This window comes from Leuciscus leuciscus (genome assembly GCF_965113295.1).
Source record: "Leuciscus leuciscus genome assembly, chromosome: 14".
NCBI classification, from domain to species: Eukaryota; Metazoa; Chordata; class Actinopteri; order Cypriniformes; family Leuciscidae; genus Leuciscus; species Leuciscus leuciscus.
The window spans coordinates 15,374,202-15,397,895 of NC_138738.1; the positions used below are offsets into that span (position 1 = coordinate 15,374,202).

At 37.4% G+C, this 23,694-nt stretch overlaps 1 protein-coding gene and 1 long non-coding RNA gene across 3 annotated transcripts in view; one reads left to right on the plus strand and one right to left on the minus strand.

The window, feature by feature from the left end:
• The window catches only part of pik3r3b (phosphoinositide-3-kinase, regulatory subunit 3b (gamma)), a 185,808-nt gene that overhangs the window by 99,117 nt on the left and 62,997 nt on the right, over nucleotides 1-23,694 (minus strand). For both annotated transcript variants that reach the window (XM_082189861.1, XM_082189862.1), the window contains exons 3-4: nucleotides 14,416-14,511; nucleotides 14,027-14,104 (exon numbers count right to left, since the gene is read on the minus strand). In XM_082189861.1, coding sequence (XP_082045987.1) covers nucleotides 14,027-14,104; nucleotides 14,416-14,511 — 174 coding nt within the window. The remainder of the gene's footprint in view (nucleotides 1-14,026; nucleotides 14,105-14,415; nucleotides 14,512-23,694) is intronic.
• LOC309513825 lies at nucleotides 4-14,015 on the plus strand. Its single transcript, XR_014211537.1, has 3 exons — nucleotides 4-3,958; nucleotides 4,007-12,754; nucleotides 12,837-14,015. It is a non-coding gene; the product is annotated as an uncharacterized lncRNA (long non-coding RNA).

Sequence of the window (23,694 nt, forward strand, 5' to 3'; positions counted from 1 at the left end):
AAAGAGAGAGAGAGAGAGAGAAAGAGAGAATGGTTAATTATAGGCTCCCAGGGTGCTTTCTCCATTATTTACCCTTCCAAACCATGTGCCCTTGGCAAAACCCTATAACGATTCACTTACAGTGGTGGTCAGATCCCCTGACCATTCCTGCCCCCTCTGGGGACAACGACCCAGTCACAAGCTTAACAAAGAGAGTAAATTTGAGTGGAAGTCTCCCGGTCAATAACTCAAAGCCTAGGATAATGGCAGCTTGAAAGACTGCAATTATACAGTAGTAATTTTAAAGGTCCCTTCATTGTGCTGAAATTATAATGGCATATTGATGTATTGGAAAGGTATAAAAGGCACTGACAGAACTCTCACATATTTTTGATCAGAGCTTTTTCATTTATAGTTTTGGTATAACTGCAGATTCATAAATACTCTCCTACTGTACAATCCACAATACCTGCAGAATGTTGGGCACTGAAACCCCATTTTTCGGAAGTGAACAATGTAGGAAAATATGTAGAGCTCAGAAGCATGTGAGTAATTTTGACACAGTCATTGCACATGTTGGACATCTGGATAAAACTATGAATACAATTTTGAGCTACCCATCTTTAACATCTAGTTACTGAGACTTCAGCAAAAAAAAAACTAAAAAAACACACTAATTCGCGAATCCTTCTGATTCATCTCTCTCTCCTTTCTGTACTTAAAGGAAGTAAATGAGTAGTTAGGTAGTAAGGTAAGGTAAAATGTAACCCCCATCATATATGTGTCAATGGTGTTTTAATTAAACTTGGTTTATTATGGCTATGATATTTTCACCTCATCGTTGGATGAATGAATGAATGAATTAACCTCTTCAATCCTTTACTGCTCTCCAACATCCCATGCCATTTTAATACGAGAAAAGTGTCTGACCCCTACGGATAAATTGTAACTGCATTGATCGTCCCTCTGACTAATTGTAAAATAAAGTTTCGCTGCGATCAGGTCCAGTGAAATCAAAAACCCATTAAGCTTTGCTGATGACCTTTTCTCTCTAAATGTGATTAGTTTGTTGACTTTCCATTATGCCTGCTTCCAATGCAAAGCTTGGTATTCCAGATGAACCAGGTAAGTAATACAAACTGCTTGGGAGGGACCTACAGATGAAACCATAAAAAGACCTTAAAAAACCTAAAGAGCCCATCTCACAGTAACAAATAAATAAATAAATAAATAAAAAATAATATGTTGAACATTAAAAAAAATATATACAGATCATAATATGTGTTGAGAGTCTTTTTATTGAATGCAATTTAATGTAATATACAATGAGGATAGTGAAAATACATTTTGTTTTTTCAAAAACATTTTGAACAATTAAAAATGAGAACATAAAAATGAATAATAATTCTGTAAGAATTTGCACTATTTATAGGTCACTAATAAAATGCAGTGGAATGGGGGAAATAAAACGCAATATCATGAAGCTTTTTCTAAAAGTTGAACTTTTAACATAACAACTTTGTAACTAAAGTAGACAAAACCTCAGTCTTACTTCCATCAGATTTAAAAAAAAAAAAATCGCTTAAAGGATGGCTGAACAATTTGTCTCACCATCATGTTGATTTCACTTCTAAAAATATGCAATTTATCAAGCCACTAAAGAAAAAAAAAGTGTTATTTTACATTAAACTCACATGGCTAACAAACGGTGCTGGGCTAATATCAGGCAAGATTAGTGCAGGGATTTTCCATAACCCAAGTCCCCCTCTATCACAGAGGAACAGTCATGCGAGAAACTACCACCTATTGATCACAGTTTCTCAATGAATCCCATTTACTGGTCGCAATGTCCATTCTAAGCTTCCACATGTATTTCTTATTTTTCTTATCACCTTGACAGTGGATGCCCATCTGCTGATCTTTAATTTCTTGCCTGCCAGTGGCCCAAATTGATTGTTTCCCCCTGCTTGGCTTGATCCATATATTGTTGAAGTGTGCTTTTAAATGCCCAGTTTGTAAAAGTGTCTAATCCACTATAAATAGATTTGTCTAGGTCATCAAGAAGCTTTTGCCCCATCCCTATCTCTCCATTCATTCATTTACATGCCTATCAATTAAACTCATTGTCAAATTCAGTTCTCGAAGCCGTCTAGCCTAAAACTATTGATCTGCCAGGCCTTTGTTTATTGTGCCTAGCACCTCATGCTGGTCACCGCCGGGACACATAATCATTTATGATCATTTTGGCTTTACCCCACTCTCCACATTGACCCTATAGTACCTGATTAAAATTTGTAAAGAGATGTCACATGGTGCAGGACCAAAAGGTTGTGATATAGCCTGAAAACCTTCAGACTGGTTTTAGAGGTTAGTGTTGTAAGTTAAAAGCCTTGAAACGAGTCATCAACATGATCCTTTGGGTAAAGGTCACCACTGGCTCTGGATAAAGCTGCCTCAGCTGGTCATTATCTGCTGTTAAAATTTTACAGATGGCTTAGTCCCTGTGGAAGCGCTGACCTACAAATCTCGCATGAGCTATGGAGGAAAATAAAGGTGTAAATTATAGTGGTCCAAAAAGCAGGAATATATATATATGGTTTTACGTATCAGGACATAATAAAAAAATAATTAGGTAAATGCAACCTCAGATGAACATCTTCACATGACAAATTACACCTTGTCATTATTTTTTAAAACAAAAATAAAGCCAAAATGGAGAAGTGACAAACTATTATTATTCAGTTGCTTCTAGAGGCACTTTTAGCAGCAATAACTTGAAGTAATTGTTTTCTATATGACTTTATCAATCTCTCCCATCGTTGTGGAGGAATTTTGGCCCGCTCTTCTTTACAACATTGAACTTAATCAGTTCATTGAGGTTTGTGGACATTTGTTTATGCTCAGCTCTCTTAAGGTCCTGCCACAGCATTTCAATCGAGTTGAGGTTTGGACTCTGACTGGGTCAATGCAACACCTTGATTATTTTCTTTTTCAGCCATTCTGTTGTAGATTTGCTGGTGTGCTTGGGATCATTGTCCTGCTGCATGACCCATTTTCGCCCAAGCTTTAGCTGTCGGACAGATGGCCTCACATTTGACTCTAGAATACTTTGGTACACAGAGGAGTTTATAGTCGACTCAATGACTGCAAGATGCCCAGGTCATGTGGCTGCAAAACAAGCCCAACTCATCACCCCTCCACCAACGTGCTTGACAGATGGTATGATTGTGCTGATACGCTGTGTTTGGTTTGCACCAAACGTGGCACTGTGCATTATGGCCAAACATCTCCATTTTGGTTTCATCTGTCCAAAGGACATTGTTCCAGAAGTCTTATGGTTTGTTCAAATACAACTTTGCAAACCTAAGCAGTGCTGCCATGTTCTTTTTAGAGAGAAGAGGCTTTCTCCTAGCAACCCTTCCAAACAAGCTATACTTGGTCTAGTCTTTTTCTAATTGTACTGTCATACACTTTAACATTAAAATGCTAACTGAGGTCTGTAGAGTCTGAGATGATTGGCAACTTTACTGAATGTTTTCCACTTGTGAATAATCTTCCTCACTGTAGAATAATAGAGCAACAATTGCTTCTCTAAGATCATTGCTGATGTCTTTCCTCCTTGGCATTGTGTTAACACACACCTGAATGCTCCAGACCAGCAAAATGACAAAACTTCTGCTTTTATAGAGGTGGTCATGTGTGCCTGTGATCAACTAATCAAAGGCATTTGATTAGCAGTGCCTGACTGCTGCTTTCCCTGTTAGTTCCTATGGAAGCAGTAAGAGTGTACTTAGTTTGTCACCGATGGCTTCTCCATTTTGGCTTTATTTTTGTTAAATAAACAATGACACTGTGTAATATGTCATGTGTTTTTGTTCAACTGAGGTAATTTTAAGACCTGTCAGGACCAGATTTATTATTATTTTTTCTAATATGTTAAACCATAAAATGAAAAGGGGCCATATACGTGTATATATATGTGTGTGTGTGTGTGTGTGTGTGTGTGTATATATAGTAATAAATAAAGTAAACTAAATAAAAATACATCACATGTAAATCCTCTCAAACAGTTAACCATTATTGTATTCAGCGTCAATTCAAGCTGGTTTATTGAAGGAGAAAATGTCAAAGACCAAATTATTTTCAGTGAAGTTTTCACATCAAATCTAATAATGAAGATTAAAGCTAATGGAATGATCCTGATAAAATGCCCAGAAAATGTGGATAGGTGAAACAGTGGTGCTTTTTCTGCCTAAGGGAATTAGATTCACATTATCTCATCTTTCACTCAGTGGTGCCATGCCGGCAACCCAACTCAATCACAATGGTAAAAGCTGTGACTGTGTTGCATAAAAAAAGAACAGTTGTCAACAAATCATTGGCCTCTAAATCAAAAAGCACCAAGGAGAATAGTGATGGAATTAGTATGTGTTTGCTCTATGGTTCTTTACAATTCCTTCTTGTCAATATTTTTTTGCCTCATAGTAGCCTGTTGTTTGGCCTGTTGTAAATAACACTAAGATGTCTGCTGACATCCATTTGAGAGAGTCATACAGAACTGCATTTTACACATCTGACTGAGTAACTTTGCAAGGATACATAACTAATTCAAGGTTCTGAAACTATTTACAATATCATATTTTAAAGAGATAGTCCATGTCTCTAAATATACCTAAGGCAATATCAGCTTTATTTCAGAGCACTATTAGATAATTAACACAAAGCTCAAGTAAGTTATAAGTTAAGTTGGTAAGATTTGCTTGGGTTTGGAAAGGAGAAACAATCATCCAACAGTTTTAATGAAAAATGGATCATTACAGGTATTTGCATTGGCACACAAAAATAAAATAAAAATAATAAATAAAAAATAAAAAACAATTTTAATAACACCGAATGAGTGGCTTCACTGCCCAACAACTAAGGTTTTCAGAGAAAGTAATCAGATTTCTCACAGTGGGAATCACGGTCGGTGTGTGTATGCATACAGAATGTTTGACTCAGTGCCACATTGTGATTTTATGTTTGAAGCTCCCACACCGTGACAGAAATGGATCTGGATTTTTCCATTTTTCCTTTTCTCTCCACTTGACTCACTTGCATTTTCACCCACACATCAAAGTGTTTCCTGCATGGCTTAGACGCCATACTGTGATCTCCTCATATGAACCAACATTTTTAAAACTGCGATCATGAATATACCAAAAAGGCAGTTCAATCTGCTCTACTATCCATGTCCATTTTTGTGATCCAGATATTATCTAGTTAAAAAAAACCCAACTAATAATTAGTCTCACATGGAATCGGCATGCACAAGAAACTGCAACCAATGAGATTGTAGTACTCCATTTAAAAGGATAGTTCACCCAAAAATTAACATTTTATGATCAGTTACTCACCATCATGTCCTTACAAACCTGGATACATTTGTTTCTTCTGTAGAACACAAAAGAAGATATTTTGAAATATCTATTTATTGTCCATACATTGAAATGTTGAAAGTCAATAGGGTCCATATTGTTTGGACCCCAACATTCCTCAAAATATCTCTGTTCCTTTAACACTTTTTATCACATTTAAATCATTCCACAAATTTCAAAATAAGTGCACAAAATAGTCCATAGATTTCGCCTAAGTCTACTAATAATACACTCCCAGAAGTGGTAACTCCCATTCCCCTATGATATTCATAACACTTTACCAGAATTACACACACTTGGTGCCAGTCTGGACTGGAACAGTATAATGGAACAGAGTACCTGACCCTGTCCAGGACACTTTCTGCCTTCGAATGTGCACATAAAGCCACGCAACACTCACACCATGTCAAAGCATTCTGTGGGTCAATCCACAAATTCATGCTCTACTAAGCTTTAACCCTTAGTGTTGCTATCTGGTCCATGATCTGTGTTCACCCGGCACTACCCTTGATCCCTCTCTTCAATTTCTCTGTCGCCTCCTCTATCTTCCTGTCACCAGCCACTCTCTGAGCAACACAAGAGTCCCAGAGGCTTTTGTTTATGGTATTTACGGGTGCAAACAGAGAAAGGCATTCAGACAACAAGGCTCGCTGAGGACATGCATGGGGGCATTTAATGCCTTTGTGCATGGAGAATAACCAAACCCCAAATGGTCAGTTACTCTCACAGTTTATTTCAGGTGATGGATCAATTTTATATATGGGCAACAACAGGGCTAAAGGCGCACTGGGGTAAAAGGCGCATTTGACTTTATTCTTTTTTAAACCACTAGATGGCACAAAAATTCAGCTCAGCACTTTTCTTCACATCCGCATTTGATGCACGTAAAAATTGGACTGATCATGATCACGGCATCCGCGATCGCGGAAAGCAACACAAAGTTTTAAAATGTTGTAACATTTATGTAGCAAATGAGCAATAGTTTTCAATAATGAAAGAATATGTAAAAGTGTGGTATTTGGGGTAAAAGGCGCCCTTACTGTTGGGGCTAAAGGCACAGTAATTAACTGATAATAAACAGCTGGTTGACTTTTCCATTTGATGACATTACATGGTTAGATTCAGATGGTAATATCATATATCAAATTAGGTGTCCACCTTAGTTGTAATCACTATATTTATAATGAAAAAATATTATATTAATAATATCATATAATAAAATATCACATTTATTTGGTTCCAATAAAGGCAAATGAAGGATCTATGTGCAGTCAGTCTTTATTAGACAAAAAACTAAAACAAAACAAACTGCTACTGTATAGGCACAGAAGAAAATCACAGCAGAACTAACACAACCAACCGTAAACAATGAAGACACCAGAACAAGAACTGAAACGAACAGAGTTTTACACTGCCTTAATGTGCTATCTGAAATTTCCTACTTCCCACTTCTGAAGTTGTGATTATAAGCTTGTCCCATTCAAGTGCTTTGTTGTCAGAAAAACACATGAATCATGGAGGACACCAGGTTTATTCTTGCCTATTTACTGGGAAAGTCCTATTGAAGCCAATGTGATCGTCACATTCACTGACAACCAACACGCTTCAAATGGTTATTCATATATGTAAATATGCACTACTTTAATGTCAAGACAAGGCGATGTAGCTGTTGTGGGAAAATAATAATAAAGAATACCAGTCCATGTTTAAAGTTCATGGCATGGGTATCAAAATTATCCCGAGCTTCCCAGTGGCAAATACAACTTGAGAGGGCATTCATGTTCCAGTTTTTAACTAGGAAACACATATTTAGCACCTGAAGGCAGCATAAATAGACCAAACGATGGAGCTAAACAAGACACAGGTAAATACAATGGGTTGTTATGGAAACAAATGAGTACACACAAGGGCAACCAAGGCACACAGGAACTAGCATAGGGAAAACTTGTAACAGAAAACACATATGACACCTGATGGCTATACAACTCTAGAACAAATGCCTGACAAAATCTCTTTTGAGAAAGCAAGCTCTATGGTTCAGAAATTCAGTGTTTTGTGAACTGCTATATGTTTTTGTGTGCTGGCTGTATTTAGCTACGACTATAGCATGCTATGTTATTGTAAGCTTTGATGCTGTGTGTTCGTTGATATGTTGGGGTGATGAAGAGAGCTGTTCCAGTAAGGCGCAACCTTTAGGGACAGGGAGAGTAAAATAGCTTCAGAGATGACAGCCCTCATTCCTGTGTGACCACAAGACCCACTGTGGACCCGGCCATGTTCCTCTTTAAACTGAACTCATTCACCTCCTTCATTGTTCTGTGATCTGACTCACAGACACCAAAACATCTTGCTGTTGTGGGTGTAAAACTGCTGAAATGACAAATACCATAGGAATTTACATTTCTTCCGCAGAACACAAAAGGAGATCTTTACCAGAATATAAAAAAAGAGAAAAAGAACAAAAAAGAACAAAAAAAAACTAAAAGTATTAAAATGTGGTCATTTTACATTATATTTCAGCCATGCAATAGTTTTCTGTGAAGAACAGTGAAATTTAAGTTGTTATTTATTCAAAATATAGTGATGACATTTTTGCTTAACTGTGGTCAACATTCACTTTCATTGTATGGAAAAGAGCAGCTTTGGCATTCATCACTAAAAGGGATAGTTCACCCAAAAATGAGGATGAATAAATGTTGATAGCATTTTCTTGACATTCCAAACTTGTATGACTATACTTTCTTCAGCTGAACACAAAATATGATATTTTGAAGAATGTTGGTAACCAAACTGTTTTACTGATCATTGACTTCCATTGTATAGACAAAAAAACTAAACAAAAACATACTGTCTTACTGTTGCTGGAGCATCTACATTGGCTACATTGCCAAAAGTTTTGGGACGTCTGCCTTTACTTGCACATGAACTTTAATGACATCCCATTCTTAATCCGTAGGTTTAATATGGAGTTGGCCCACCTTTTGCAGCTATAACAGCTTCAACTCTTCTGAAGGCTTTCCACAAGGTTTAGGAGTGTGTTTATGGACATTTTTGACCATTCTTCTAGAAGCGCGTTTGTGAGGTCAGGCACTGACGTTGGACGAGTATAGGCCTGGCTCGCAGTCTCCGCTCTAATTCATCCCAAAGGTGTTCTATCGGTTTGAGGTCAGGACTCTGTGCAGGCCAGTCAAGTTCCTCCACACAAAACTCACTCATCCATGTCTTTATGGACCTTGCTTTGTGCACTGGTGCACAGTCATGTTGGAACAGGAAGAGGCCATCCCCAAACCTTTCCCCCACAGTTGGGAGCATGAAATTGTCCAAAATGTCTTGGTATGCTGAAACATTAAGAGTTCCTTTCATTGGAACTAAGGGGCCAAGCCCAACCCCTGAAAAACAATCCCACAACAAAAGTACCCTTCTCCTGGCCAAACCCAGACTCGTCCATCGGATTGCCAGACAGAGAAGCGTGATTCGTCACTCCAGAGAACACGTCTCCACTGCTCTTAAGTCCACACATGTTTGTAGAAGCAGTCTGAATGCCTAGGTGCTTGATTTTATACAACTGTGGCCATGGAAGTGATTGGAACCTGAATTCAATTATTTTGAGGGGCGTCCCAATACTTTTGGCAATATAGTGCATATCGTAAAACAGACACCGTAGATTGAAACTAAACCCTTAGAACTTAGAAGATGTGTATTTTGTTAACATTCTTAATATTTTTAGACAGTATAGTCTACATAGTAAATGTTTACCATGGTAAACGAAGTGACGTCAAGCCTGAGGTCAGGTCAGTGTGTCTCAGAGGTTAAGACATTCATAGAGGTTTTTGAAAGACATGAGGGTAAGACAGTTTTAAACTAAAACGATGGCATTGTTTATTCTGCTCAGTGCTGCAAGGTTTTTTTGTAGATCAAAAAATACATTTAGACACCACAAAAACAGTCTTGCTCCTTTTGTCAATATATCTGCCATTTTCCTTGTGTATACACTCACAAACACAAATACCAACAATGTGCAACAGTACAGTTCATGACGCCTGTGGAGCGCCACTGTTTACCCTCTGGGTTGGGACAGGAGTGCGGTGAGCGTGCATTTATGTATGTGCGAGCATGCATGTGCAAGAGTGGAGAGAAAGTGATGAGTGTAAAAAATTGAAGGGGAGATTTTCACGTAAACAACTCAGGCGATGAAAGCAAGGACAAGAAAAGCCAGTGCACAGAGAAGAGGGACACGCACAGACTCAAAGCAATCAACAGACAATGAACTACAGAATACTGCACCAAATACAGTAGGCCTCATTATAAAACCCAACAGACTAAACCTCCCACTGATTAAAGCTGCAGGTCATTAAACAACTCTAATCTAATAAAGTGAAAAGATGGCAACTTTGCAAAAAAAATCAATCTTAATTATATAAAATTACTCTTCCTGGGCTGCTGATGAGAAAATGTGTTTTGACCATAGATGACAAAAGTCTAAAATGATTAAAATTACCCAAATAAAGAGAGACAAATAAGTAAACAGAGGAAAAATAAAGCAAACAAAAGCAATAAAAAGAAATAAAGCAAGAAAGAAAAACAAGGAATGCGCATAAGAGACGGAGACATTGATATGTTGTTATTCAGTTTAAGCTGCTGTAAACTCAACATTTAATTTGCTCTGGTTTGGCACTGTGCATTATGTATCCCCATCCAATCAAGTCTTCGAGGAGGACATGAAAAGGGAGCGGAAATGAGCGAATGAAAAGGAGTAGTTCAGAAGAGGGGAGAAATGAGAGAGAGTGGAAAAATAGAGATGATACAACTGTGGCATTACACTGCAGAATAAATCTTTGCCAGTTATATAACATGCTTGTCATTGAGGACATTTGGTTTTAAAAAGGTCATATCATTGATCATTTCCTTGATTTAAAAAAAAAAATACATCCATCAATCTATTCTTCCATCCATATATCTATCTAACCATCTATCCATCCTTTCATTCATTCATTCATTCATCCATCCAACTATCTATCCACCTATCCAACCATTTATCCATCTATCCATCCAACTATCTATCCATCTATCTACAGTATGCACACAGGACGAGATCAAGCATTTTAAAACAGAATGAAACAGAATGCAGGTGTCCCGATATACTATTTAAAATGTTAACCTCTGTTAACTTGACATGGCATCTTAAAAGTCCAGCACTCATGGGAGGAAAAAACTAAAAAACTAAAAGATACATCACAACGTTCAGTTAACCTCTTTTATCTTGACGTGGCATCTTAAAAGTCAAGCACTCATGGGAGGAGACACGCACACACTCAAAAAAGATGCCTCACAATGTTTAAAAACACTCACCTAGTGCATGTACGGTATAAAAACTATTTACAAACCGTGCAGATTGATGCAAGCGCGCATCTTTTCTGAACGGGCCCTAACTCAGCGATTTGATCGATCAGAACATCTCTGTCAGGAAACTTTAAGAGCCAAAAAGGCTGAACAAGGGAGGAGTCTGGCCACAAGTATGTGTGTGTGTGTGTGTGTGTTTGAGAGAGAGAGAGAGAGAGAGAGAGAGAGAGAGAGAGAGAGAGAGAGAGAGAGAGAGAGAGGAAAAAAAGAGCAATTAAGGGATGACATCATTGTTAGTGATCACTTCCAAGGCTGTATCTGCAGAAAAGAGGAGAAAGAGCTGGACAGAACAAATGACATGGATGGATTATGCAGGTAGAGTGAGCGTAAACAAAACTAGAGAGGCAATCTTGCAGAAAGGTGAGGAAATTTCCAATAAGACTGCTGAAATGTCACATCTTAAGTCTTCAAGAGTGAATGATAATGGTTTTGTTAATGGTTAATGTAAAGGTGAATGTGAATGTGCTTGCGATGCATTATACATGCCAAACATACCATATAAAATTAATATGCACAAATAATTACATAGGCTATCTGTGGTCTTTAAACGGCATGCATTTACAAACACAGAAGAAAAAAAAACATCATTTACAATGAAAAACTATTATAACACCACCCGCAGTACAAAGTGTTCCCTGGGGGCACTGAACCGTCTCCCCTCAGAAATCTTTACAACTTTAGGACGTATTAATCAAGACAATCGCTAAAAGACTCCAATAAAACAAAGGGTGTGGAAGAGCTCAAGCGGCAGAAGCCCCTTCTGCCCAAGCTGACTATAAAACGCTGGACTCTAATAGGTTATTGACTATTGCATATGAGACAGGATGACATCACTGGCAGCCAATGGGAGAGCAGGAAGTGAGGAAGATGAGAGCAGTGTTTTTAATTTGTGCTTTGCTGAGCGCAGCTTCTCTCACGCAAGAAAAAGACTAGAAATGCGACCATGATGAATGTCGATATTAATAAACGGAAGGGAAAATGGGCTTTTGGCATGTTGTCGAGTGGGCACGGGTCAGCCGCCTCTCCGTGTGCCTGTCACTGTATCCAGGGAGACTGGAGCTGGAACCAGTTTTCTTTTCCTGATGACTGTGTGTATGTGTGTGTTTTTGCTGTACACCAAATGCATATTCACACACACAGGCAAACGTTCATCAATCCTCCTTGACCATTAGTTTGAATTTACTGCATATGCACTTGTCGATCTTCGACGCACCTGAATCATGAGTCATTCCTCTCTCTGCTCCTCTCCACTTCCTACATGAAACCTTTACTCTCTCGTTCTTTCTCGTTTCTCTAAAATATGTATCCTCGTGGCTAAAACGGCTTGCCATCTCCATGACAACACACTGTTGATCCACAAATCACAGGTTGGTTAGCACAAGCTCTAGCTGGGTGACGTAATGTTGTCTCTGGTCTTCTGTGGCCACTGGACTTCACCACTTCTTGGCTGGGCTTTTAAATGGCAACCATGGTGCGTATCTGCCAAAACACTTATAAGAGTGTATGCAATTGTGTGAGTATTTCCACACTGAGTAACTAACCCGTTATATAATGACAGGAAATGGGTGATGGATACATTTTGTAACGTTTCACGGTTGGCTTAATTGTGTTCATTCCAGTGAAAGGTTAAACTTATGGTTAGATGTGAATGGAAATATTTACAAAACAAAGGTTAGGTAAATATAATAAACATATCCCATACACCTCAATCAAATACATGAAACATACAGTTTACTGTCAGATCCAAAAGTCTGAGATCCTCAAGTGAAAAAGCTTATATTTTGCATTTTTCATTATGGATTATACCATCAGCAAAACAATATGAGTTTAAAGTAAAAAATAATAAATAAAATAATAATAATAGATATATTTAGAATAGATATATCTTAAATTGTCAATGTGGTCACAGACTTTCAAAGCCCACTGTACAGAACTTAATGGATGAGTGTTTTGCAAAGGTTGAATTAACCAAGGGTTGTAAGTGGGCCATGTAACATGACAATGACCCATACAAATGAAAAAGCTCTCAAGAGGAAATAGAGAGTCGTGTAATGATCAAATCCAATCTAAACCTGTAAGTTGATAAGTGACTGTACTTGAAGTACACACAAGAACATTCTCAAATATACTGAAGGAGTTTTAAAGGAAAAACTCAAATGCTGAAGGTCGATATAAAAAAGGCTAACCTTTCCGACACCATTGTAAACAGGCCTTACCACATTGTCAGAGCACATTCATGTCAAACAGTCACGAACTGACAACATCCACCCTACCCTCCCTTTACATATAGTTCTTCAGTTCATGAGAGTGCTTATGTGTCAGAAGACATATTTTAGAATCTGTGCAGAAACTTGTGAAAAACCCTTTGACCCTTTGTGAAAGTGTGCAGATGTACTCCAAACAAACTGACATGAACATACCCTGGTCATGATAGTGCACATGTGACATTGTCAAACTGGAAATTACTTAAAAGGTTGTAATGCTTAAGTTGTGACAACTAAGGCTTTGACAATACCTGTGCTATATATGGATGTGGGGTTTTGCTAGACCATGTATATCTGCACTTCAGTGGCATATAACAGATGCTGCAAGCACAATCTCTAACAAAGTCTCTCCTTGAAATGGAATAAAATTCTTAGTCTGAAACAACAATAGTATGTGATAAAAGGAGTTTTCTCCTATGGGAAATCCATGCTCTGCCTAATCATTTTAGTTGAGAGGAAGAGGGGTGTGCGTGTGAATATGCATGAATTTGCTTCATCTAATCCAATAGTAGTGCTGAGGTTTTTTTTGGAAGCAGCATCTCCCAAAAAAGTACGGAGCCAGAGCACTCCCTTGTGGTCCTTAATAAGAACTTCAGCTAAACTTTTCAAACTTTAACAACAGTTGCCTTGATCTACACTGCTGAAGACAGGAAGGCACTCCAGTGCTCAAAAAACTGTTTATACTGCGGTTTTCTTTTCATGTTTTTATGCATCGTACACTTCAGATTGTCTTTCTTTAATTTCCTTTTTCAACACACACACAGAAAATTCATGATTACAGTATCAATTCATTTTAATTAAGCCTATCAAGATTTGCCAAATAATCAATTCAGGGAAACTGTTCAACTGCAAACTATAATGTTTGATTATTAACTAGATGCATATTACATCAAATGGGGCTGAACATACTATAGTGTAGATATTCTGAAATTAGCATGTACAGAATAAACCACTTATGAACCTGACCTGTTTCCAATGCCTGAAGTAACTCCGGTGGTCCAATGGAGGTGTGGCCAGACCGGTAAAGTGGCTCATTCTCCCAGTCTTGAGAAAAGGACAGAGGTCAAAGGTCAGTCTTATAATCTGATGTTAACAAAAACCTAAATTGAACAGTAAATTCCCATTTGTATATGCCCAAAACAACATGGTTTTATTACGGTACCCCATAGCATATTTTGTATGTAATGAACTAATTCAAGAAGTGTTATTTTTATGCAAAATAATATTTCATTCATGAAGAAGGAAATATATAATTACTCAATCAAATTACCCATCCCCATCTTTAGGTGCTAGACTAGTGTTTTACTCTATTTGAATAGTTAAATTAGATAGGTGAGGCAGAGGAGCAAACTCACCCAGTCTCTCTAGAGCCTCCGTCAGCCTGAGCACCACCGCTGGGGTCTGGTCAGGCAGAGCGCACTGCTCTACAACATCTCCCTTTCCACAGGGGCCTGTCAGAGGAGGAAGGAAAGGGAGAGAGACCATGATGAGAAATCCCACTGGTGAGACCAAATTCCCTTATTAGGTGGCTGTCTTTAAACCCACATCTCATCTCTCCTTAGGGAACAGTCAGGTTGTCATTCTCACAAGCATAGTAGATATGCAACATAACACTCAAACCTCAACCTTTTACCATTTAAAGTTACATTAAAGTATACATGAACATCAGTTATTACATTATGAGCTCAAATGAACTAAAAATGAACAGTACAAATTAAAAAATGAACATTAAAGAGATTAATTTACCCAGCTTCATGTTCTTCCAAATCTGTATGCACTGATTAAACACAAAATAAGATATGTTGAAGAATAATGATAACGAAACATTTATGGTTCCCACTGACTTTCATTGTTTTTTTGTGTGTTTTTTTTTTTTGTCCATATAATGGAAGTCGATGGGAACTGAAACTGAATAGTTTCTTCAAAACATCTTCTGTTGTCTCCAACAGAAGAAAGTCATACAGGTTTGGAATGGTATGAGGGTGAGTAAATGATTTGTGGGTAGACTATCCCTTTAAATCCAGTAAAATATAAACATTTTGTCCCAAAGGATTTTTTTAATTCAGTATATGACGTCCTCCAGCTGAATGAAATACAGTGCATAATGTATCATAAGCACTATTGTCTCTTCCTGTCTCCACTGTCCTTCCACTGAGCATTGACCTTCTGCTAAGGTTACAGTTGTGGAGAGTGCCCATATATCTCTATATGTGGCCACTTAAATGTGATCAGAATACCAGAGATAAAATCCTTGATGGGGTCAGATTTTTAGTTTTGCTGCCAACTTGCAGAGCACAGTGTAAATGACACTTTGCTCATGTGTAAGAAACCTTTACATGACACCCTGTCTATGGTGTCCTGGGACACTAAACCTGCCGCACATCGCCAGAGTACGAGAATGGTGTGAAGTGGAAGCGGAGCATGTTGTTGTTGTTATTGTATTACACTAGACTAGCCTTTAAGACAAATTAGCCATTACAATAAATGCAATATGGAATTTGTAAAATATTATCAAAATAAATTATATTCAAATGTAATACTTTAAAATAATTTTCCACAGTAAATGCATTAGGTATAATAAACTAACAACTGACTTTTTTACAGCATATGATAATCTAGGTTAATGCCACTTTATTTATCTACTGTTGTTCATGATTAATCATGTTGGTTCATAATAAATTAATATTCATTTATGCAACTTAAAATGTTAAAAATGCATATAGATTTAACCAAGATTAATAAATGCAGTAAAAGTATTGTTCGTTGTTAGACACTGCATTAACTACTTTAACCTTATTTAAAAGTGTTACCTATTCAAAAAGGTTAAGGTCAGGATGACAAAAAAAAAAAAAAAAAAAAAGGAAAAAAATGCTAAAAGAAAAAACAAATGATGCAGCGTTCCATTCACATATGCAAAAAAGTCTAAAGGTCATATTATAGTAATGCATCACCCTTGCAACTATATGGAAATTACATAAACATATCTTTGTCTTGTGCCCAGACATTCATGATTTTAAAAGATGAAAAAAAAAGGAAAAAATAAATAAATTAACTTTATTATTGTCATGTTCTGTTATTGTTTCAGTTTAATTTACATTAACTTTTAGTTGATATAGTATAATTTCCTGTTTCCTTATGTTGTCATAGTTGCTAAGCATGTTTACACTGTTACAATAACATTATCGGTTTCAAAAACTTGCACTTTGAAAAGGTTTTCCGTTTTTAGTTGACAATGTTGTCATGTTAGTTTGATCTAGTTTGTTCAGCTAATTTTCTGGTGTTGACTGTGCTCTAGCACACTGCTGAATTGTTTCTTGTGTTGGATTATTTTCCTTTGGTTTTGTAAAATAAAGTTAAGCTGCAAATTAGATCTGTTTCGCTTCACCTTGTCTTCACCTTGTCTTCTTCCTTATACTGAATGTTACAGCTATATATAGAACTCAGGGTGGGATTTCTTTCACCTGTGAGCAGGAAACTGAATTGACAAATACCAACATAGTTAAACTCGTTTACATCAGTGTGCGTTTTATAAAGCCATCGTGATCTATCCATTTACACTGAATTTCCATTTGCGTAATAATGAGTGCTCTGATGAGAAATTCTGACAGAAGATGTTTTTGCTCCATTATGTGAATGATGAGGTCCATGAAACTGTAGTGCTCTTGTAGTGCTGTTTGCAGACTCTTGTGAATTATCGCCAGTGACAACACTAATTAGCACTGATGTACCACCTGCCAATGTCTACACAGATACCCATACTATTTTTCAGTTTTTTCTTTCTGTAATTAGGAAATGGCTGTTTATTTAACAGAATCTCACACACAAGCATCTGTTGACAGCAGGAAAAGTTGGTGTTCCCATGCATGGGTGTAATTTGTGCACTAATCTGCACAGCAGTGGCCCCTCGTTGTACCCCGCTGCAATTTTCGCACAGGAGAACCACGCTACGAGGTGGCAATACGTTTCTGTGCTGCGCTGATTTAAGTTTTGTTAAAGCACCATGATTAAGGTTTAGTTTAAATGTCAATCAGATCAGACACTTTAAATCTAACAAGAAAGATCAAGCATCTGCAGTAAAGGAACAGATAAGGCTCATCATTACTCTTGACCTACCATATGCAAATGTATGTAAATTGCTGTGATCCAATAGTGATAATAGTTGAGGCTACAGGAACAGGAAAGAGGGAGATGATAGTGATTAAAAATAAATGTAAAAAAACAGAAAGATTAATGAGAAGTTCCTCTGAGGTTTTGATGCAGGTGGCACAAAGACTTTGGAGGCTCGAGACTGCACATGTTAACGGCGGAGCGCATTGGTATTCCAACAACACACAGTGCATTTATTTGCTCCACATCCTGCTGGTTTCTCTATGGACCTCGACAAGTGACGCCTTATGAATGAGCAAACAGGTCACAGCACGATGGGAGGAATCATAATTCTCTCTCTCTCTCTCTCTCTCTCTCTCTCTCTCTCTCTCTCTCTCTCTCTCTCTCTCTTGTTCCTTTTGTTTTAGAAGCCTCACATTCCTTAGTGGTTGGTGAGCTAAGATTTATAAGAAAGAAGATTAATGTGGAGCTGTGTGTAAACTATATAGTGCAAAATAGCGTAACTGAAGATGTAGGACTGATATTTTAGGTTAGATGGCTTATAATTGCAGGAAAAAGTATGTGAACCCTTTACCATGGATTTCTGTGGAAATTGGCCATACAATTTAATCTGATCTTCAACAGTCTGCTTTAATAAGACACAATGATACATTTTTGTGTCTTTATTGAACACAATGTGTAAACATTCGCAGTGGAGGGTGGAAAACATATGTGTGAATAATGTATTGATATTTGTTTTGATTTAAGGATTTGTCTATTGAAGCATGTAAGATCAAATTTTATGACTAAATCATGCAGAAATGCTTGTAACTGTATTATGTAAATGATTTCCACAGCACACTCTAAATCACTATGAAAACACGTATGGTAGTGTACTGTTCCGTTTCATTTGTTTTAAATCTGTATCTGAAGTGTCCCGCTCTGTGCAGCATGCAGTCTTACGTATCAAAACAAACTCCACGAAGCATAAGTGATAGTTTTTATTTTGCCTCTAGAGGTCGCTCTCATACTGTATAATGCAATGGACACAACGCGGAAAAAACGATTCGAATGGATTTTTGCCATTTTGTTCCAACAATCGGTTATCAGTGCCGATTAATCGATAAAACCGATCAATCGGTTGACCTCTAATGCGAAAAGAATACAATACAATATAATGTATTCATATTTGTTCTGATTTTAACATTTCTCTATTGATGCAAGTAAGGTCAATTTTTATGACTAAATCATGCAGAAATGCATGTAATGGCGCTTTCCACTGCATGGTACGGCCCGGCTCGGCATCATCGTAAACGCGACAAATGCACAACACAGGAGCGCAATGGAGCATATCGATGGAATGGTGTTCTTGATTCTCAGAATGTGAATGTTTTTCACCGCAAGATGGAAAAGTTTGTTTGTTCGGGTTTGGTGTCTTGTGTCGCAAATCCAAAGACGCAGTTAGTAACGATTCTCTCTGACCAATCAGCGATCTGCAGTGTTTACACGTCACATTTTAGTATCGGTACGGCTCGCTTGGACCCTCAACCGAGGTGGTACTATTTAAGTGAGCCGTACCGAGCCGTACCATGTAATGGAAAAGCACCAAAAAGTGAGTCATACCAAGCCGTACCATGCAGTGGAAAAGCGCCATAACTGTATTATATCCAAATAATGTTTGCCGCAGCACACTCTAAATCACTGTGGAAAACAACTGTAGGCATCGAAGACATCTGACTTGGTGTTTTCCAATAGTTTTTCCCATGCTTTTCAAATATCCAAACTTTGCCCTTTGATCTGTACATTTATGGCACTGCACGTGTGCGCAAAGACCTTCACGTTTATATTTGTGTGTTCGTGAAAGCGTCACAGGTTGTTTGGCTTTGTGTAGAAAGCGGTGGGCAAATTTCCTTTCAATTGGAGGGCTACTATGAGTTTGGTGCTTCAATTAACGTCACTGTCAGAAAACATCACTGAGGCAATTTCTCAAAACGTGAGGCACAAGCTGATTGGTGAGGGACAGCAAAGAACAGAGGAACAAGAGGGAAAGGACAGAACATGGGCAAAGCAATCTAATAAAATGATGCTGTTGTTTCAATACAAATGCTACATTCGAGAAATTGTTATTATATATGCAGTCCATGTACAGCGATGACAAAGTATAAGTTTAGCTACAAAAACATAAAAATGAAACCGTGTCTTAACCAGGCAACACAATAAAGCAACAAGTGCAGTTAAATCCCATTGGCCACATAGCTAGAATGCACATATCACATTGGCTAATTGGCTAATTTTTTTTTTCTATTTTTCAATTTGATTACATTTGCTGTAATCTAATACTCATACTTAAATCTCATTTTAAAATGACTAAAATAAATAAATAAATCATAAGTTTATAATAAAATGTTTAATTTTTAAGCAATTATACACTGCCGTTCAAAAGTTATTTTTTTTAATACTTTTATTTATCAAGGACACATTAATCTGAAAAGCAACAGTAAAGACATTTATAATGTTATAAAATATTAGTATTTCAAATAAATGCTGTTCTTTTGAATTTTCTTTTAATCAGAAAATATATCAAGGTTTGAGCAAATATATTAAGAAGCGCAACTTTTTTCAACATTGATAATAATAAGAAATATTTCTTGAGCACCAAATCAGCATATTAAAATGATTTCTGAAGGATCATGTGACTGAAGACTGGAGTAATGAAATTACATTAATTACATGGGATAAATTACATTTAAAATATATTAAAATGGAAAACAGTTATTTTAAATTAATATTAATAAATACATTTCACAATATTATTGTTTAGATTAAAAGTGATAGGGATAGTTTTCCATATTAAAACACTTTTTTGTTTGTTTTAAAGGTTTATTTTTCAATTACTTCGACAAACAAACATTTTCAATATCTGTCATTTATCAGTTATTATTAGCCATAAAATTTAAATAATTATCAGCTTAAATTGTGATACATCCATACACAAGGATGCGTCGATATACACGCACAGTGAATTAAACTTCCTATATCTTCTGATTGGCTGTGTTTATGTCAAGTCATGCAGCAGATTCGCATTCAAAGCAGAATGCCAAACTGCTCGTCACTGAAGGCCTGTCACATAGCGCCTGCTGTTACACATTTGCAAGCATTTTTCCAAGTGCTTTGCAGTTCAAACACATGCTAATTAGCTTGCAGGTAACTTTAGACAATCTAAAGATCTGCAAAAACGAAGGTCAAAGCAAACAAAACATGTAAAGGACCTCTAAGGGAAATACATCACCACTTAATATCCATTGTTGATCCCATTAGAGGCGTTTATGAGTGTAAAGTACGAGACTATGTTAAACTGTGGGGGTGTCGCTGTCACCGTACAAAACTTGTGTGTACCCATCCCAGCTGCTCCTTGAGAACACATGAGCCTATCAGATCTTATCCGTTTTCTATTAAGAGGACAGAAAGCAATTTCTCGGGTTTTCATTGCCCTGTGAGCGTGTGTGTGTGTTTTAACAAGCTGTGGTCAGGATGACAGGGAATTACTGAATGGATCAGCACTTCTGCACAAAGCCATTAAGTGTCCAAAGTCAGGGGTCAGCTAACTGAAAATGTGGGAAACACAACATGTAAGTCCCCACAAACACGAGAACAAAAATATCCTTTCACGCCCAGTTTTCCATAAATTAAAATAAGTCTACCTATTAATTTTCTGACTTACCAAAGCATATTCAGGACCTTATCAGCACTATTTACTCATATTCTGCACACATTACAACAATTGCCCTTTATTATAGCTCATTCCCATTGAATGTGCGATACAGCGACCTGCTCTTTCGTTATATCATCCGCACGCCCTGACTTCGCCAAGTTAGATGTGTTCCTAGGTCAGCATATTTTGTTAATCCAGGAACCACATTCCTGTCTGAAAATGTATTCCTAATCATATCCCTACCCCTAAACCTACCCACAAGTTATCCCTAAAATCTTCTACACCAGTGAATAGCACTGATGTAGAAGAACCTAACCCTTATTGTAAGCCTAAACTTGACACAAACTGTAAACTTGTCCCTCGAATCTGATTGGTTAATTGGAATGTTGTTGTGAATGTACAGAATGTACTTGGTGAAATCAGGTTCTGCATTGCACCTCACACAGAGCAATATATCGCAGTGACCACTAGGGGGTGCCACACTAGCCACAGTGTCTCAGTGATCCAGATATATGAGCCTTTGTGTGCTGCAGTCTACAGAAGTGTGTGGGACAGAATTGTATGCTTTGAAAGGACAAAAGAATGGTGCAACTGGTCCACTAGTGGGATCTTACATAAGATTCTGGAAATATTTATACTTCAAACAATACACACACAAACCAGACAGGGGCTCAATCTGAATGTTAGATCAGATTTCAAGTTTTGTTTCATCATTTGGGACGTGATGTGTATGTCAGAGTGCATAATATTGATCATGGTGCATAACATTTTTACAAAATATTAATAAATAGCTGAGTAGTATATAAATAATACTAAAATAAAACTGTCCCCTAAAAAAAAAACCCTATAATTTTCATGTATAAAGGGACACTCATTTGTACTGTGTGACATAATGAAAGGCATTTGTTCTGCCAAATTAATAACTAGCTTCTTTGTTGTTACTGTACTAAAGCTAAATCAGACTATTAAAAAAATCTTAAAAACAGTGACTTGTTTTTCACTTACAATAAGAAAACAGTTAGATATACAATTAGTTAATTCAAATTTATTTGTATAGAGCTTTTCACGATAAATATTGTTCCAACATCAATTTTACAGTTAAACTTCATAACTCTCAACTTTCTCTCAACTTTCTTGCAGCACACTGGGGGTCCTAAGACCCCAGTGTGAACCCTCTGATCAAGATCTATGTGCGAATATACTCATTGTCGCGGTCTTATTTTACTTATGCACTGTAGCAAACAGTGTGTCTTAATTCATTACTATAGCAACCGATGTAGAAGCAACAGATATTGACTACACTGTCAGAACAAACGGATGAGATAACATCACTTGCAGAATGACAGCGGACAGCCAGATTGAATTTTGAAATCAAATAAGGTTTGTGTGCACATTCCACACATTACAATCCAGATATAAGACAGCATGAAATAAAGATCCAGCTTAGTGCTTCTACATAACACTCCCTTCATCTCCTATGAAGTGATGTCACACTGTAAATCGAGCTTTGTACATAAAACCCGGCGCACAATACCAACGATTCAGACAAAGAGAGCTGATGGCACTCAAATGGAATTGGAGTATGAGGAGGAGGAGGAGGAGGAGCAGCGGTCAGACAGATGAAGACTTGCAGCTACAACGGTCTTGCCAAAGTGATAAGGGATTAGTCTCTTCCAGTAAATCTTCAGAATGTTTTTGAAGGATTTATCCTCCTTTCTCCCTCTCTCTGTCTCTCTCTCGCACATCTATAGCCTCCTCCTCCATTACAGTGTAAAATTGAAACTCTCCTCTGTTTCTTTACCTGCTCGGTTCCACTGTGTCAATAAGGGCTGTTTAGCCTTTGACCCTGCCATCGGCTAGAGCGATGAAAGAAGCGGAACTATCAGCTCACACACAAAGGTATATGCTCACAAATAACCCCATGAATGAATGAATGAATGAATGAGGCATTTATATAGCGCTTTCATATACTACTGTACACCCAAAGCGCTTTACAATCATATCAGGGAATCTCTCCTCAACCACCTCAACCATGAACAAGTATGAACTCTTATTCAAATGCAGTAAAATGGGGCTTTCTGATATTTCGCCTTATGGTGAGACACACACACACACAAACACGCACACGCACACGCACTCGCACACGCACTCGCACTCTACAGTTTTTTAATTCATACAATCCACATCCTTATCAATCACATGTGATAGCGGGTCCCACCCCCTTCAACACAGGAAAGATTACCACAGCATCCTTCCAAACTGCCTCACAAAAAAGCATTTCACTCACACACACACCCACACACACTGGCGTCAATGCATTTGAAAAAATTTTTTTTTTTTAGATAATGGGCAAAATATGTCATTGAAAATAATTGAATTTAGATGCACTATCCAAACCAATTGTCCATATAGATAGAACCACCCAGCTCTTCCCTCAGTATTGATTATGTGCTCATTGTCTATTCCTAAAGGGATAAGAAAATACATTACACAAATCAATAGTTCGCACAAATTTTATCAGGTTCATGCAGGCCGAGATTAAAATGATTATGAAGTGTGGGAAAGTGATGCCAAGAGTGAGACTGTCAATCTATCAAATTTTTTTGAACCATCTCAGTAAATTTAAAGACCATGAAGAGCCCTCTGGGATAAAAGGGTTAGCTCTCATATTAAATGTGTGATAGTTCTTATCTGGACTGATGTCTTTATTTTATCAACCAACCTAGGCTCATTGGAAAAACATGTCTCGGTTACACTTTATTTTAAGGTGACGTAGTTACATGGTACTTACTCAAATAAGTAATATTCATTAACTACATGCACTTACTATAGAGTT